Source organism: Homarus americanus, unplaced genomic scaffold (genome assembly GCF_018991925.1).
Source record: "Homarus americanus isolate GMGI-L3 unplaced genomic scaffold, GMGI_Hamer_2.0 scaffold57980, whole genome shotgun sequence".
Lineage (NCBI taxonomy): Eukaryota > Metazoa > Arthropoda > Malacostraca > Decapoda > Nephropidae > Homarus > Homarus americanus.
The window spans coordinates 15,412,103-15,430,434 of NW_024716703.1; the positions used below are offsets into that span (position 1 = coordinate 15,412,103).

General features: G+C 42.6%; 1 protein-coding gene across 2 annotated transcripts in view; it reads right to left on the bottom strand.

Annotated features, from left to right (window-relative positions):
• Nucleotides 1–18,332, bottom strand: part of LOC121858311 — a 182,918-nt gene that overhangs the window by 12,950 nt on the left and 151,636 nt on the right. For both annotated transcript variants that reach the window (XM_042354644.1, XM_042354643.1), the window contains 2 exons: nucleotides 10,734–10,854; nucleotides 2,560–2,698 (listed from right to left, as the gene is read on the bottom strand). In XM_042354644.1, coding sequence (XP_042210578.1) covers nucleotides 2,560–2,698; nucleotides 10,734–10,854 — 260 coding nt within the window. The remainder of the gene's footprint in view (nucleotides 1–2,559; nucleotides 2,699–10,733; nucleotides 10,855–18,332) is intronic.

Here is an 18,332-nt window from a genome sequence, read left to right on the forward strand (position 1 = left end):
AGAAAGGTGAACAAACAGACAGACAGACTTCTTTGTTTTATATATATAGACCATCACTACATATAACACCACCCATCATCCGCTAGGGCACGGTAGGACGCCACCCTCCGGGAGGCTCCACATTGTCTCACTGTTCAGTCCCCAAAACTTCTTCTTCCATCAATAGTTCATTAACGGTGTATGTAAGTTCCACCATGTTTTTCACAACGGTACAGCAAAGTATATTTTTTTAGCATTAAACACCATCCATCAGCACTACATATAACATCATCACTACATATAACACCATCCATCATCACTACATATAACACCATCCATCATCACTACATATAATACCATCATCATCACTACATATAACACCATCCATCATCACTACATATAACACCACACATCATCACTACATATAACAACATCCATCATCACTACATATAATACCATCATCACCACTACATATAACACCATCCATCATCACTACATATAACACCATCCATCATCACTACATATAACTCCACACATCATCACTACATATAACAACATCCATCATCACTACATATAACACCATCATCACCACTACATATAACACCATCCATCATCACTACATATAGCACCACCATCACTACCATCACTACTACCACCACCATCATTACCACTACTATCAACCAGTCTCTACCATCACCACTATCACCACAAACATGCCACTATCACCATCACCACCGCTACCACTGTCACTACCACCGTCACCACCACCACTACATATAACACCGTCCATCATCACTACATATAACACCATCCATCATCATCACTACATATAACACCATCCATCATCATCACTACATATAACACCATCCATCATCATCACTACATATAACACCATCCATCATCATCACTACTTATAACACCATCCATCATCACTACATATAACACCATCCATCATCACCACAGATCGGTAAAGTAGTTTCCGAGATTCTCGTGCGGACACACACACACAAACACACAAACAAACACAGATTAGGAAAGGGAATCCCGTCTTAATGCTGACAGATAACAAACAGCAGAAAGGCCTTCTCTAGAAAATGATGAAGGGCATGAAATTCGTTTGAATGCTAATAGACAGAGAGCTGCAGGATCCAGAATTCTAAGAAAGAATACACAGTGGCATCCACTTGCAAGAGCAGCATTTAACTATGACAATGAGATAGAATATGAAAAGTATCCCCCTGTTGTCTTGGCAACATGGATAAGAAATGTGAACACTACCAAAGTACGACTGCCAAATTTTGAAAAACCACCACAACCATTGAAGACTCTCATGCTGGGAACAACACCAGAGTCGAAACACTTCTTGGAAAATATACTGAAGTACAATTCATGCTTCCAGGTAACATCCTTTGGAGCTACCAGAGTAGTTCGTGAGCACGGATACATACCAACATTCAAAGTCCAGGGTCAAGTCTATCACAAAGCAGGATCCCTCTTACCACTGGAAGATGAGCAGGCAAAGTTCCTCCAAATCTACTTCATGGGAAATCATGAAAAGCAGACTACTATCAGGTGTGGCAATATTCAAGGTGTCAGACATGACATTGTCCTATCTATCCAAGAAATGCTGCCTGAGCGCAACACGTATGTATGCTCCTGTAGTTGATGAAGTAGCCATCCTGATTGTCGGTCAAGAGTTTGAGAAACGAGACATCATACTCAAAATGAGAGACGAGTCGCTCACAAGAAGAACATGATGCCAAATGTGCTGGAAGCTACAATACTGACAGGAAAAGCTAAAGGAGAGGACGTTTTTGTACCAAGGATACCTCTCATCACCACTGACCTGCCATTTGAGTTCAAGCGACTTCAGTTCCCGGTTAAAGTGAGCTTTGCCATGACCATCTACAAAAGCCAGGGACAGTCCATAAAGATGGTTGGCCTAAACCTGGTGTTTCCTTGCTTCTCTCGTGGACAGTTCTATGTTGGATGCTCCAGAGTGGGAACTGGCAAAAATCTGTACATACTTGCTGCTAATGGCAAAACCAAAAATGTGGTCTACCTTAATGCACTACAGTGAGACAATGTGGAGCCTCGCCATATATATATATATATATATATATATATATATATATATATATATATATATATATATATATATATATATATATATATATATATATATATATATATATATATATATATATATATATATATATATATATGAACCTCTCATTGGGAACTGCCCGTGCTGCTTATGTGGATGTCAGTAGCATTTTACCGAATCCAGCTGGTATGAAACACGAGGTACCATGTATACTTCATTTTTAGTCCATATAATGGTTATATGGACTAAAAATGAAGTATACATGGTACCTCGTGTTTCATACCAGCTGGATTCGGTAAAATGCTACTGACATCCGCATAAGCAGCACGGGCAGTTCCCAATGATATATATATATATATATATATATATATATATATATATATATATATATATATATATATATATATATATATATATATATATATATATATATATATATATATATATATACTTTTATCGTTATCATTACTAACCATAAGATTGGTGTCCCCAACCCGAGGAGACAGCTAAGCCATTATTAGGGGTTTCCTCTAAGGTGGCCAAACAAATGGGCTTGATCCTGTCTGTGAATGTGACGGGCTCTTGTAACTCCAACACCGCTATGTCGTTATTCTGTTAAAAAATATACTCCATGATTCCAATTCCTTAGTATACAGTGCCTGTTCTCTCTCCCTTTCATTATAATCATCCATCTATTTCTTGAATTCAAAACTCTTTATCATTGTCGTGTACTGTACATTCAGTGGCATGTCCAAGAGATTTTGGATGGGGTGGCCGAGGTGGGGCACAGACCCGGTGGGAAGGGGGGGGGGGGGGGGGGGCAAGGCATATCAAATTTCAAATGAATGCCATGTGATGGAAATGAGTAAATACAGTGGTTCAATGAATTTAATGCTTCAAGTTAGGTTTGTACATCTTCCTATTGAAATAATTCTTACATCAATTTCAAAACTCATGACATTATCTATTTCCATGTTTGAACTCAAGGCCAGGATGGTATATTAAGAAAATGAGCATACAACACTAATTCCACTTACAAAGTGTCTTCTATAACTGTAAAGTAAAATTACTAGAATAGTACCAACTTAAACCTGTTGAAGAACAAAGATAACTCAAGATGCATCTGCTTTTCAGTTTTCCACCTATCATATTTTCAGGGAATAAAAAATGCATTTTAGCTATTCAAACAAGCCTACTCCCAACCTGTAATATCCAAATGAGGTTACACCACAGTAACCTAATAATCATCTAAGAGTAATAAGGATACATAGTAATTAAATTTCAATAATACAGTATACTGAACATTGTTCAAAATTGATGTAATTGCCCCTGTCTTATAGGCAGAAGTATTTATATAAATGGGTTAATTACATTAGACTTATATAATCTAGCACCCTCTGTAACTTTCCACTAGTTATGAGGTAACATGTTCAGAGCACGTGTTAAGGTGTGCCCACGGGAAGTTGCGTCACTTAGTGCTGAGCTAAGGCATTAAGTAGCCGACTCTCTGGCCACCTATTGCAGGCAGTAGTTTGATATCCTTGACTAGAGGAAGACGTTATTGAGAGCCTTCGTGGAGGGTTCCGTCTTCCCTCGAGGGAGGACGCCGGATATATTACCGTTCTCCCTCGACGGGTATTACAGGCACTCTTACTCAACCCCTCACACCAACAGGACGTATTTTAGAAGAGCTATTTAACATAGCCTCCGTCCTCATTTAACACTCATAGCTACAGTGATTAAGTTACGGTGATATACACTTGGAACTGTATATAATATACTTTCTTAATAAATATAGAAAAGGCAGCTGGATTTTCGCTACTAAAAACCCTAAATACTTTGACATGTCCTCGCCCATTAACGCCTCAAGAATCAATGGTTAAGGGCCGGTTCACCACACTGTAATACATGAGCACAAAAAAAAAGAACATAAAATCCACAAAGTTCAAAGCCACAACCCTTATATTGCAAAGCTATATACACCTTTAGAACAGCTAAATTCTCCTGTTTTCGTGCTGGATAGTGAACATTTTAATAAACTCGTCCATGTCTAATGACTTAACTGTTCTAACCTCAATGCCGAGAACACCCAGGCTACTCAGTCTGCTGTCCGCCATAGTTGTGCGAAAAATGGTTCATTATTAGTTTAAGAGCTGAGAAGCTGCGCTCACAGGCAGCGCTGCTTATTGGGAGGGCCAAGACAATCGTGCACAGACGGAACAGTTCATTATCATTAAAGACCTCTTTGTAGGGCTCCAGGAACACCGTCAGCTCTAATACACTGGACAGCTTCTCATTCCACTTTGAGCTTTCCCTTCCAAAATCCTCTTTGCTTGGTGCAGCTCATGGCTGGTATCTTCAACATCACACTCATAGATCTCTGCTAAGCGAAATACAGCTTCCTCCTCCAAGAAACTCTTGCTCTTTGGGTCCAGGGCATGTATTCCTTTCTTGTCACAGTTTGGTTTAGAGAAACGTTTCCTCAACAAACGACTCGTTTCTGTACTTCTGAATTGTATCCTGAAGTGCTTCAACCAAATTCACCGTCCTAGCAAGGTCAAGCGAAGGCGATTGTAGCATGTCAGATAGCAACTTAGTATCCCCAAGGAGTTTTCGAAAAGTTGTAAGAAGACCAATAAAGGTGAGGTCTATTTGTGTAAGGAAACCTCGAGCTTCAACAGATCTATCTCCACTGTTTTCAAGGTCTATCTCATGCAGAACACATAATATAGTAGGTAATCTATCCATTAGATTCCTGCAATCCAAGTACCTACATGCCCACCTGGTGTCGCTAAGTTTTGCAAGTTCCCCCTGAACATCCATCCACTTCTGGTGCACATAGTTCCCTGCTATGTACACGTAGAGCTTCTGAAGCAGCGAAAAAAATCATTCAGCCTCAGGAACTGACTTCACAGCGTCAACTAGCACCAGGTTTAGGCAGTGTGCATTACAGTGTATATAGAAGGCATGCTTAGCTTCTGCTTTTATTCTGACTGCCACTCCAAAGTGTTTCCCACTCATTACTGTTGCCCCATCAGAACTACCGGCTTCTCGCTCAGCTGACCGGCAACCATTTTTTTCTATTTCTATCAATGGCAGACTAAGCTGAACAGTGTAGACCTCATAATAATTATTGCGTTGCGCTCGAAGTTGAATAAATTAATTTGTTCAACGACCTATCACCGTACAAATCTCACCACTTCTGAGTGGTGGGGATGGAGGGGGTCTTGCCAAACCAAATCCGCCCCCTGGACACGCCACTGTGTAACTTTTACTTTTTTACTTTTATCCTCCTCACCACTGATCGGCTCGTAAGCCGTTTGGGCGCTCGATCACGTCTCTGTTACGCACTGTTGGCAAGTACTGGGCAGGCACAGCTCATGAATGTACCTGAACCTGATCCAGTGTTGGACAAGTCTGGTCTTGAAAGAGCTCACACTCGGTGCCGTCACAACACTCTCTGGCAGATTGTTCCAAGAGTTCACAACTCTTACTCCGAAAAAGTTCCCCTCACGATTTTCTGCGCCCGCGGCTTCTTCAACCTTGAGCTGTGACCCCTTGTGGGGCGAGCGCCCGCCAACACCAAGTAAGGACACTCGACTGAGTAGTGCCCCTTAAGATGCTTATACACTTCAATAGGTCGCCCCTTGCCCGTCTGTAGTATAAGCTAGGCAAGTTCAGACGATCCAATCTCTCAGGGTATTTGAGGTGCTGAAGAGCAGGCACCAGTCTGGTGGCCCTCCTTTGAACTTTGAACTTTTCCGAACGACCTTCTTTTAAGACCTAATAATTTATTTGCCTGAGTTACCTTTTTCTCGGAATGGACCGAGAACTTCAGCTCATACACGCCTAGGTCCTTCTCACGTTCAGTCTCAAATAGTGCAGTTTCTTCATCCCGTTGGGACATATGATACGCCTCCTTACCGATGGTACGGAACAGGTGCATCCTCTTACCCTTAGTGACATTGAATCTCAACAGCTATTTCTTCGACCATTCTTGGAGCTCACAGAGATCCTTCTGCAGCTCTTCACAGTCTTCTTGGTTCTTGATTTCCAGAAATAACTTGCCGTCATCCGCAAACATATATGTGGAGGAGTGTACAGCGTCAGGCATTTCATTTATGAAACAAACAAATAACAACGAGACCAATACACTGCCCTGTGGTACCCCGCTTATGACAGGTACAGTTGATGATTTCGTGTCATTAACCACCACACACTGCTTGCGGTCATGTAGAAAGTCTTCTATCCACGCGAGGACATTTCCCCGAATTCCGTACCCTTCCAGTTTAATTTCAGCCTTTCAAGGGGTACACTGTCGAAAGCCTTGGCAAAATATAGGTATATATTGTTGATATTTCCACCCTGGTCCAAAATATTGGGTCCAATTTAATATCCAATACCTTGAGTAATTGTATTAAGCAGGAGCGCACCGGCATAAAAAACCGTGTTAACAATCCTTTACAAGGTTGTTTCGTAGTTGATGTTCCATCGTGGCATCTCTTATAATGTTCTCAAGTACTTTGCATACTATGTTGGTCAGGCTCACCGGTCTATAGCTGTTCGTGGAATGAAAATCACCCTTCTTGAAGATAGGACTCTCATAAGCTATTTTCCATTCACTGGGGACCATTTGTTCATCCAGGCATTTACAGAATAGGATCTTCAGGGGCTCGGCAAGCTCGTTGCACAACTCTCTTAGCACTCTGGGATGCACCATTTCAGGGGCGGGACTCTTATGGACCTTTAGCTTTGACAGTTTATTTCATATAACCTCTTCTGTGAACACATAGTGGGTCAGTGCTGTGCCGAACCGTCTGTCCTCAAACAGAGGAAGGTTCATCGCTCCTCTCATGTGAACACCGAGGAGAAAAAGCTGTTCAATGCCTCAGCTTTATCCTGGTTAGAATCTGCGTAACTACAATCTTGAAGCCTCTCGAAGTCCTTTTCAGCCCTCCTACACTCTGACTTTGCTTGGTTTCTGGCTCTTGCATACATTCTACTGTTCTGCTCATTGTTTGACCTAACCCACTCCTTGAATTTCTGGTTTTTCTTCTTAACTTTGTCGGCCGCCGTATGGTTCATGTGTAGGGGCCCCCTCGTATTCCTAGTGGCACTGGGTTTGGTCTTGGGTACATATTTATCGATCAAATGGGTCACTTTACTAGTTATGGTATTCAGCGTAGTGTCTGCGTTCTTGTGCCTAAGTGAGTCAGGCCAGTGGATACCCCTCATCTCTTCCCTCATCCCGTTGTAATTTCCTTTGTAATATTTGCACCTTGACCTGGCTTCATCTTGAACTAGGTAACAGTTAAATCTGATTGACAACAGTACATGGGGACTGGTGCCAACTGGGGCTAGATGTTCCAGTTTGGCCACCATACCCTCTTCGTTTGTTATGATGAGGTCTAGTGCTTGGGTGTTTGCCCCCCTCTATAATATGTCAGGTCTTTAACATGTTGAAACATAAAATAATGTCAGATTTTCTACAAAAAAGAGTTGCAGGGTTATTTAAGGCATTTGGCGTGAACTCGTTTCTCCAGTCGAGGTCGCCATAAAGTCTTCCATGATAAGGAGGTGGCTAGGGTTGAGCATCGCTGCGTTGTCTATTAAGGCTTTTAAGTTCCTTTCATTTAGTGGGCCACAGTTTGGGGATCTGTAGATACACCAAACAATAAGTAAGTCTCCTCCCTTTAGTTTAATTTTACACCACTTGGACTCTTCAAAAACATCCTCTCCCTGTACCCTCGCCTGGCTGGCTCTAAGGTCTTGCCTAGCGTAGATAACCACACCCCTCTTGCAAGTTTCTTGAGAAAGGTTCGTAAATGAGTCATATCCAGCAATACTGAACTTACATTCCTCTGGATCGATTCTCCTGTTTTTGTAAAACAGTTCTACAACTCCTACAATATCTGGTTGGTGTACCTTCAGTAGTGTTTTAAACTCCTCTCTCTTATCAAGGAACGTGTCAGCATTAGTGTACATGACATTCAAGCCAGAATTTGTTCTCGGTAACGTCTCTGCTCTTAGCAGTAACTCCGGCTCTCCTCCATTCTCAGAAGATGCAGAATTTGCTAAGTACACTGTGTTTTGCAGGGTGTGGTTAGAAATGTCATTGTTTACACGGCGCTCACCTCCTCTCGGCTGGGGCGAACGGGTGGTGGGTGCGCCGCTGCCCCCTGGCTCTGTGTCGGCACACTTGCTTCCACTACCCTCCCCCTGAATATAACCCATGTACACCTGTCCCCGTTCCTCCTCGACTCCTCCCTCCTCTGCTTCAAGTCTTGCAGGAGCTTCTTGCACTGTTCCCTCTGCATTACCGTGCGATCTGGGTGAATGAATACATTCTGAAATGTCTCGCTCTTTGCTAAGTTTTTTGCAGGCCGGATAACCTCCCATTTCTCCTCCTCACTCACTAGTGTGATCTTGAGTGGGCGAGGCTTGTCCCCGTGCCTTTGTCCCAGACTCCTCTCATCCTGAGGGGGAAGGGGGTGGCGTAATCAGAACAAATATCCACAAACTGCATCTTATAGTGTGTTTTCCTAGTCTCCGCTTCATCCGCCTGGCTCTCGGGGACTCCATAAACTATTACGTTGTTCCTGCGCTGGAGACGATCCCGTTGCTCCTCCTCTCCCCTAACGGTAGGTCTGCTAGCTGTCGTCTCTTTGACACACTTCGGAGTCCCTAGCTGCTGCAGAACCGGTTCTGATCTAGCATTACTCTCCGCTACCTCCCGTAGCCCTGTTAAGGCCCGAGCATAACTCCTCTTCGCTACCACCTCCATTCTATCAGCTACTACTTCAGTCTTAACAAAGATCTCTTTCTCAACTTGTTCCAGTTTGGCAACCAGTACGGATCCAACTTCATCTATATTCATCCCTAGGAAACTCATTTCCCTATGGTTTGCAATCGCCTCTCTCATCTTTACTATGCAGCCAGGGCAATACCAGCAACAGCCTTTATTCTTTACAACAAGTTGTACCGTCCTAAACGTTGTATCTTCCTCGGTCTTCACCCCGCAGTAATTAAATGTCAACAGATTTCCTGGTATCGCTTTATCCCCTGGTTTCGCCCCCCCCCCCCCAATGGTTGTTGCTGTTCGGGAGGAGGGGGAGGGGGAGAGTGCAGACTCTGCACAGATCTACTCAGCCTTAAGCTCACCAGTTTACCAAGCAATGGACTTCTAACTGTCGGCTTAATAATAATCATAATATTGATCCTTACTATTACTGTGATAATTGTTTCTAATCTGTGTCCTGATAGCAGGGCCTTAGCTTCAAGGTCCCTTTAAAAGCCCCGTTCCGCTGCCTGGGTATAGGCCCTTATGGCTAGTGTCATCCACCGGGCAAGCACAATTTATTTCATCTGACCAAGAGATATACCCCTCAGTGGGATGACTTCCTTAATAATCACACTAACGCTTATATCCAGATCAACCTTGTTCACGAATTTCATTAGCTTGAAAAATATTTTTTTCTTATGTGGTAATATCCCCAGTGCAGACATGTCACCGCCGGGCTCTATGTACAGTAACTGGTGGCGTCTGCTGGCTTCTTTTCCAACTCATGGTAGGCATGTACTTCCTTTATACTGTACTATGGGCATAGTATCTGCCAATTATTAGGTAACCATCGCCTACATATATGCCAAAATATTGTCTGTATAATTTCTGTTCCATTAGTTGCCCAGTGAATTACCCCCACAATAAAGCACAACCATCAAGTATTATAAAATCAGAATGCTTAAGCAGACGGCTAGAGATTTCTACTTGTAGCTTACTCCTCAATCCTGATTTTGCTTTTGCAGTGCGTATGTCACCATTATCTTCAAACAAAGATAGTGGCAAAGGTTTGCTTATTACTTAAAGTCTTGGTAAATCCACCGAGCCATGTTGCTTCAAAATCCTTCGTATGATATATGCCAATTGTAATAGATTACTCAGCAATTATCTCATCTGGGTCAATCCTCCATTTACTATACAGGTATTTATGAGTTTTTTGGGATGGTTTTATATAAAACCTCGTTAGCCGCTTGGGCGATCGGTCACGTCTCTGTTACGCACTGTTGGCAAATACTGGGCATGCACCGGCTCCTGAATGTACCTGAACCCGCTCCAGTGTTGGTCAAGTCTTGTCTTGAAAGAGCTCACACTCGGTGCCGTCACAACACTTTCTGGTAGATTGTTCCAAGAGTTCACGACTCTCACTCCGAAAAAGTTCTTGGCCCTCGATTTATCACAAGACGCCGTACTCCAGCTTTTTCCCTCAGGAAGCTCCAACCGATTCAAGAATTCTTAAAGTAAGAGCAAAAGCCACTGTGCCCATTGTTGCAGATCCATGTTATGACTAAGCTATCTTTTCTTTTTTTAGTCCATTTAAAGTGAATGTCGGGCTTCATCAGTTTTTATGTTTTAAAAAGGTATTTTAACTTTATTGTAGTAATATAAACGTATGGGAGGTATTAAGAGGGCATGGACAAGGTGCCGCAGAGTAAAAACATGCCAACTTGAGAATTTCACCGACCTGCTAAGACGCAACTTTCTTTTATTCCTTGGTAGTAATAACCCTATGCTGTACTGTACATACACAGGTCAGATTATTAGACTATTTACATGCTTTGGAGTAAGTGGGAAATGCAGGATACTAACCATGCTGAATGAGTCAAACTCTTGATGAACGACGACGCTTTTCGCCCGGGTGACCACACTGCCGGGCTCTACTACCCCAAGGTCGTGGTCTCCCAGTGACACTTCCGTCTCTATCAGGCGTCTGCAACGTAAGTACCTTGTATAAATATTATCCGTAAGGTTGGAAATTATTTTAGATTTGGAGATTATTTTATTGGTAAAATTGCATTTGTTGCCACCAAACGACTTAAAACGTAACCTAACCTAGGATTGCCGTGGTGGCAACAAATATAATAATACTGTTATGCAGAGGTATAATTTGGTATTATTGTTACGACCCTCCTCCTTTCACGGCTTACCCAACTTCCACCACTGGTTACCAGAGGCTGGGGATGGCCCAATTCAGCGCCGCCGTTTCAGCGCCGCCGTTTCAGCGCCGCCGTTTCAGCGCCGCCGTTTCAGCGCAGCCTTTTCAGCGCCAGCCCATTTCAGCGCCAGACTACTCAACGCAGAGACCTTTCAGCACCTGTGCGTTCCGTTTAACTCGGAAACTATCTGTCTTTCATTAACGTGGTATAATACTGTTAACTATACTAGATTTATATTATGTTGTATTCAACTTATTAATATTTGGTGTTATGAATGAGAGAGAGAAAGAAAGAGAGGGTGAGAGTGAGTGAGAGTGAGAGTGAGAGTGAGTGAGAGTGAGAGTGAGAGTGAGAGAGAGTGGTTTTGCTACATCTGTCTAGTTGAATCTGAAATTCTATTATTGTTTATTATTTAACCAAACTAATTTTCATCAATGGTATTGCACCTATGTTTGTGACATAATATCAATTACAGAATATTATCATACACCAACTCCTCATTAAAGAGAGAGAGCACCGCGCCAGCCAGGTGTGGAACGCTACCTACTGCCTGCCTGCCTGCCTGCTTCCTGCCTGCCTGCCTCTGCCTGCCTGCCTCTGCCTGCCTGCTCCTGTCTGCCTGCCTCTGCCTGCCTGCCTGCTCCTCACCCACTGACCTCTGTTCAGTTGTCTTCTGACCTCGCTAGAGGAAAAGTCACAGCGTCTTAGCTCCCGGGGATAAACTATCAGTAATGGCTCGTGCTACTTGTGAGCAGGGCTGTGCCCTCTGAGGGCCGAGTTGGAGAGGGCCAAGGAAAATATCTTGAAATTAAAAGAAGAGCTGGCAAGGTTGAAGGAAGAAACGAGGCAAGGAAAGCCGGTGAATGACGAAACTCAGGCGAATGGAAGGTTGTGAGGACAGGGACAACCAAACTAGTGGTGAAAAAACACACCAAGGATACGACAATAACGACAACAGCAGCTAAGTGTACCAACTCTTTCAGTCCCTTGATAGATGAATTGGACGTTAGTGTAGTCAACGACAAGGCTGACAAGGAAGGTAAGAAAATCTTGATTGTTGGCGACTCAACGGTACGGTACACGGACAGAGCTTTTTGCGGTAAAGATAAAAATAGGATGAGGGTGTGTTTGCCTGAAGCTGGGGTGGGGGATATAGTTGACAGGATGGACAATATCTTGTCTGGTAATGGGAACAAACCCATTATCTGACTTAGTGCAGGAGGCAATGATATTGGCCGGTGTAGGAGTGAAGAGCTTCTTGATAAGTACAAGACAGCTATAGAACGTGTTAGGTCTAAGGGAGGGATCCCTCTCATATGTGGTGTCCTGCCTAGAAGGAGAGTTGGCAATGTATGGTTGTCAAGGGCAGTTGGTGTCAACGGCCGTCTTGACAGATATTGCAAGTCAGTATCAGTCCCATTTATTGACAACTGGGAGAACTTCTACGGCAGAAGGGACCTTTATGCTAGGGGTGGGATGCATCTGTCTAGGGATGGAGTAGCAACCCTGGCTGGGACTCTCGAAAGGGCAGTCCAAAAGATGTTGAAGTCTTTAAACTGCTAGGGGAACATGTGAGCACGGGGGTGGAGGAGACTGCAGTGGGAGTGGGTAAACCAAGTGAAAGGTTACAGGGAAAAGTGTTAGGAATGATGACAAAAGTGAATTAGACAGTGAGTTAAAACCTAAACGCGGCAAAGGGAGGACTCAGAACACGACTAACTTAAATGTCTACTCCGCGAACAGTAGAAGTATGAGAAACAAAATGGATGATATTAGGGCCTTGGTATGTACCGAAAAAATCGATATAACAGCATTCACTGAAACATGGATCAACCTAGACTCACGTGAGTTACCTGTCGAATACCAAATTGCAGGTTACAAATTATTCCATACCGATAGGCAGATTAGGAAAGGAGGCGGAGTAGCAATCTATGTCAGGGATAATCTGAAGTGTGAAATAAATAAGGAAATAAAAACTGAGCAGAATACAGAAACAATTTGGATAGAATTAATTGCCGGTAGGGATAAATTAATCACAGGAGTAATATATAGACCTCCCAATCTTGATAGAGTTAATGAGCGATTTACCTGGGAGGAAATGCGCAGGGCTTCCATACACAACAAAGTCTGTATAGTAGGCGACTTTAACCTTGGCCAAATAGATTGGATTGACCTTACGGGTAACTAAGAATCAGACGATTTTCTTGAAACGATCCAGGACTGTTTCCTAAGTCAACATATAACCGAACCCACCTGGGGTAATTATATACTCGATTTAGTTCTGTCTAACAGAGAAAACCTCATTAGTAATGTCGAGGTAGGGAACGAACTTGCAAACAGCGATCACAAAGAAATTAGAATCAAGTTTGATTTTCAGGGCAGCTGTAAGGAAAATTCCACAAAAGTCCCAGACTTCAAAAGGGCAAACTATGATAGTTTGAAGAGGCAGTTGAGAGAAGGGGCATCACGCTTGGGGGTGAACTACATGGACCTGACGGTTGAAACCGTCCTCATAACGAGATCTGAGGTTGCCGAGTTCCACAACAATTTAAATAAGGAGATACTTAATGCGCAAAGGCAGAACATACCATACAAAAAACTCAGATCAAACAACAATGACCCTAAATGGATAAATAATTATTTAAAAAACATTATTGGTCAAAGGAAGGCTATTGGTAGGAGGATAAATCGTGGAGAAATTTACCTCCAGGATTATTATAAGGTATTGGCCGGTAGGGTTCAGACCACGATAAGGAAAGCAAAGAGGAATAATGAGCTGAGGATAGCAAGGGAGGCGAAGACAAACCCCAAGGGATTCTATCAAATGTATCAGACTAAAACACGAGAAAAGATTGGGCCAATACAGTCAGATACCAGCGAGCTAACTGATAACGACGGAGAAATGAGTAATAATCTGAATAAATAATTTTCAACAGTTTTCACCACCTAAAATTTAAACATGATACCCGAGGCACCGACTCTATTCAGAGATAGTGAAAAAAACAAATTAAGCGAGGTAGTAGTGATTAATAACGATGTTAGTAAGCAAATAAACAAACTAAAGCCTAATAAGTCACCTGGTCCCGATGAGATATTTGCCAGAGTATTAAAGGAATGTAAGGAAGAGCTTAGTATGCCCTTAGCAAAGTTGTTTAACATGTCCCTAAAAACAGGTGTAGTACCAGAATCCTGGAGGATAGAGAATGTAAAACCGATTTTCAAGAAGGGGCATAGATCACTATCCTCAAACTACCGTTCAATCAGTCTAACATCAATTGTAGGCAAATTACTGGAAGCAATCATTTCAAACTCTATTCGAAACCACCTGGAGAAGCACAAATTGATCAATGATTCCCAGCATGGCTTCACAAGCGGGCGTTCATGTCTAACTAATCTATTAACATTCTTTTCATCAGTTTTCGAATCGATGGACGAGGGGCACAATTATGATGTGGTATATCTCGACTTTAGCAAAGCCTTCGACAGAGTCCCCCACGAAAGACTAATAAGAAAGGTAGAAGCACATGGCATTAAAGGTAATATTCTAAAATGGATTAGGGCGTGGTTACAGGACAGGAAACTGTATAAAATGGACATGAAGTAGTACCTTAAGCTGTGTATTCTTATATTACTCTATTAGTTATGTATAGTAAAGTATTACAGAACATGTATTAATCCTATGTAATATTTCCATTTATTATGCACCATGTTATGTATGTGAATTATCATATTTACATTTTATGTATTCAGCTTGTGAATGCTGGCATCTGTACATGCCAGCGCGGAGTGATACAGAGAGTTGAGATCGCTAGTCCTTATGGTGTGGAAGCCCACTGTCTATTTGTTTCCTCTGTATACCTCCCGTACGAGAATAGAAACCTATTTTCAAGATAACAAGTGTTTGCGTATACCCTCCGTAGTGTAGAACATTTTGGGGGTATCAGAGACAAACATAGATGGCGCAGTGAGATTTCTCAGTGAGATTCAGAGTGAACTTAGCCTTCCCGCCTGACTGTGTTAATGGCGTCTCGTCCTCAGCTTCGCCAAGGATTTACAGCCAGACTACAAGCCTCAGGACTTACAGTGTTGTGAAGTGCTATGCTGTGTACAGTGCTGTGCTGTGAAGTGAAGTGTTCTGTGAAGTGCTGTGTTGTGTATTTTAGTCAGAATTGTCTGTGCAAACTGCAGTCAGATGACTGAGGGAGCTGCCCAGCAGTACAACCCTTTCCGCCTATGGTCATTGGGTAACTGAGCAGCGCGGATTAAGACAACTTCGGTTCAGTTGTGACTTGCGCCCAGCTGCCTCTACGTCTGGCAGCGTGCCAAGCCTCCCAGCAACGAGCCATACACACACACACATGCACTCACAGGCCCACTGAATATTAAATTCTTGTGTATTACTTTAGACTTCTGTAATTCTGTGCATAGATTACGAGGGGTTGACCCGGTCTCTTGCACAGATAGAGTACAGAAGCTGTCGGCATGTCTCACAGGGATCAAAAAGATACCCTGGTCGATGGGGTTATGAGTTCAAGCTTGGGAGATCTCTCCCCACCCACACTCATGCCCCACACTTCCCACAGTGACAACGCCCAATCATCCACAGAATCTCCTCGTTCGTCGCAAGCAAGCTCTCCTGCGGTGCCTGCGTCCAAAGATCTCCTTCAACTGATTAAGTGGATGGAAATTTCTCGATGCCAGGACTATGTTGCAAGGAGAGATGAGGAAGAAATTCGGTACAGAGAGTCTGAAAGACGACGCCACGAAGATGAACAAAGACGCAGAGAACTAGAAGATATACGTAGAAGTGAGGAAGACCTGAGAAGAAGAGAGGATCAAGCCAGATTTGAAGCCTTGATTTCCCTGTTAGCCTCCCCACAACGATCTACTCTACAAGATTCTTCTGCTACTACTAATGCTGATGCGACTAGAGGTACTGGTACCTCATTTCCCAGAGTCGGTTCAACAACTCCTCAAAAGGCTGCAGCACAAACGCCTCCCTCTCTGAAGTCTGACGCTTCTTATCAGATATTTCGGGAATGGCGTCGACGTTGGCAAGAATATGCAACAATGGTTGACCTGTCAAGTTTACCACAGCCTAAACAGATGATACAGCCTCGTATGTGCTTGTCCTTAGTGACACAACGTACTCTCGAGCACACACTTCCAGTGCCTCCTACGACAACTCTGACTGTAGGGGCCGTGCTTGACAAGCTACAGGAACGTGTTAAGGGACAGCGCAACGAAGCACTTAGAAGAAGAGAACTCCTCCAATGTAAGCAGCTTGATGGAGAATCTTTTGATGCATTTTTTGTAAGACTGAAAAGATGTTCAGAGGAAGTTGATGTTTGTCTTGGAAAATCTCAAGGCTGTGAAGAGACACAACTCAAGACAATTATTTTAACGGGTATTCGAGATGAAGAGCTAGTTCAGCTTCTCATTTCACTTGACCCCACTTCCTCCCTTCAAGATGTTGTTACAAAATGTCGAGCGTATGAGGCCGCCAGGTGTGCGACTGTGCGACTTCAGCTTTACATTCACAACCTGACCAGGTGAGGGCGGTGTCTTCCTACAGAAAGGGTAAGAAGCAGCAAGGTAACCCCACCCCTCACCCTCTATTAATTATGTATAGTAAAGTATTACAGAACATGTATTAATCCTATGTAATATAAGAATACACAGCTTAAGGTACTACTTCGTGTCCATATTATACAGAAACAGCGAGTGAGTATTAACGGCACTAAATCCCATTGGAGCAACGTCACTAGTGGAGTTCCCCAAGGCTCAGTACTTGGACCATTATTATTTATTATATACATAAACGACATAGATATCGGCATAGACAGCAACATAAGTAAATTTGTTGATGATACTAAAATAGGACGTGTAATTAAATCTGACGAGGACTCCGCAAAACTACAGGAAGATCTAAACAAATTTTTCGAATGGTCTGAAAAATGGCAGATGAAATTCAATGTGGACAAATGTAAAGTACTCAGTATAGGAGATGTAAACAGGGAAACCAGTTACCAGATGAACAACGATGCCATTGTGAAAGCCGACTGCGAGAGAGATTTAGGAGTAATGACAAGTAGGAATCTTAAGCCAAGTAAACAATGTGTTTTTGCTCGTAACAAGGCTAATAAAGTACTTGGGTTCATACAAAGGGGTGTTAGTTACAAGACAAGCAAGGTCATCTTACGATTATATCTTGCGCTTGTGAGACCTCACCTGGATTACGCAGTTCAGTTCTGGTCACAGTATTACAGAATGGATATAGAATCCTTGGAAAGAATCCAGAGGAGAATGACAAGAATAATCCCGGGCATTAGGAACCTTGAGTACAGAGACAGGTTAAAGCATCTTAATTTGCACTCCCTCGAGAGACGTAGAGCGAGAGGCGACATGAAATAGGTATATACAGTGGTGGGCAAGGTTCCGCTAATCCGCTAACCTCTAATTAGCTTAGCTAACTTTCTCGTTAGCGGATTAGCGTTTTCGCTAACTTCGAAAATCATTAGCAGACTAATGAGCTTCCGCTAAATTCAGTGTTAACTTTAAGTCCGCTAACAAAATTTATACATGTTTCTTCCTGTCTGTTGTAAGCGTGTGACGCCGCGAAAACGTGTCTCCAACAGCCAGTCAGGCACGCTTGGCTGACTGCGTATTAGTACGTGTAAACGTTTAATTTCATTTGTTCATTTAATTATTTGTGTACACCATGATCATCATCTGATCTTGGCATGCTATACCTTTTTGGAAAGCTCTATGTCTAAGCTACAAGACAACATATGAAAATTTCAGCTCTCTAGGTCTGTTTTTAAGGGTTTTAGAGCAAAAAAAAAAAAAAAGAAGCTAAATTCATATAATAAAAGTTAGCGGTTAGCGTTAGTTTCCACTAATTTTTTTAGCTGTTTAGCAGTTTAGCGTTAGAGAAGTTAACTTTTTAGTTAGTAGATTAGTGGTTAGCGAAGCTAACTTTTCGTTTAGCTGTCCCCACCACTGGGTGTATAAATGGAAGTCAGGGCTAAACAAAGGGGACATTACAGAGGTACTCAAACTATCCAACCAGGAGCGAACTCGTAACAATCGTTTTAAATTAGACAAATTTAAAATTAGGCGCGAAATAGGTAAACACTGGTTTGAAAACAGAGTAGTGGATGAATGGAACAAGTTACCAAATATAATCATTAACTCGAATAAGCTGGATAGCTTTAAACATAGGCTGGATGCTTATATGAGCAATAGGGGG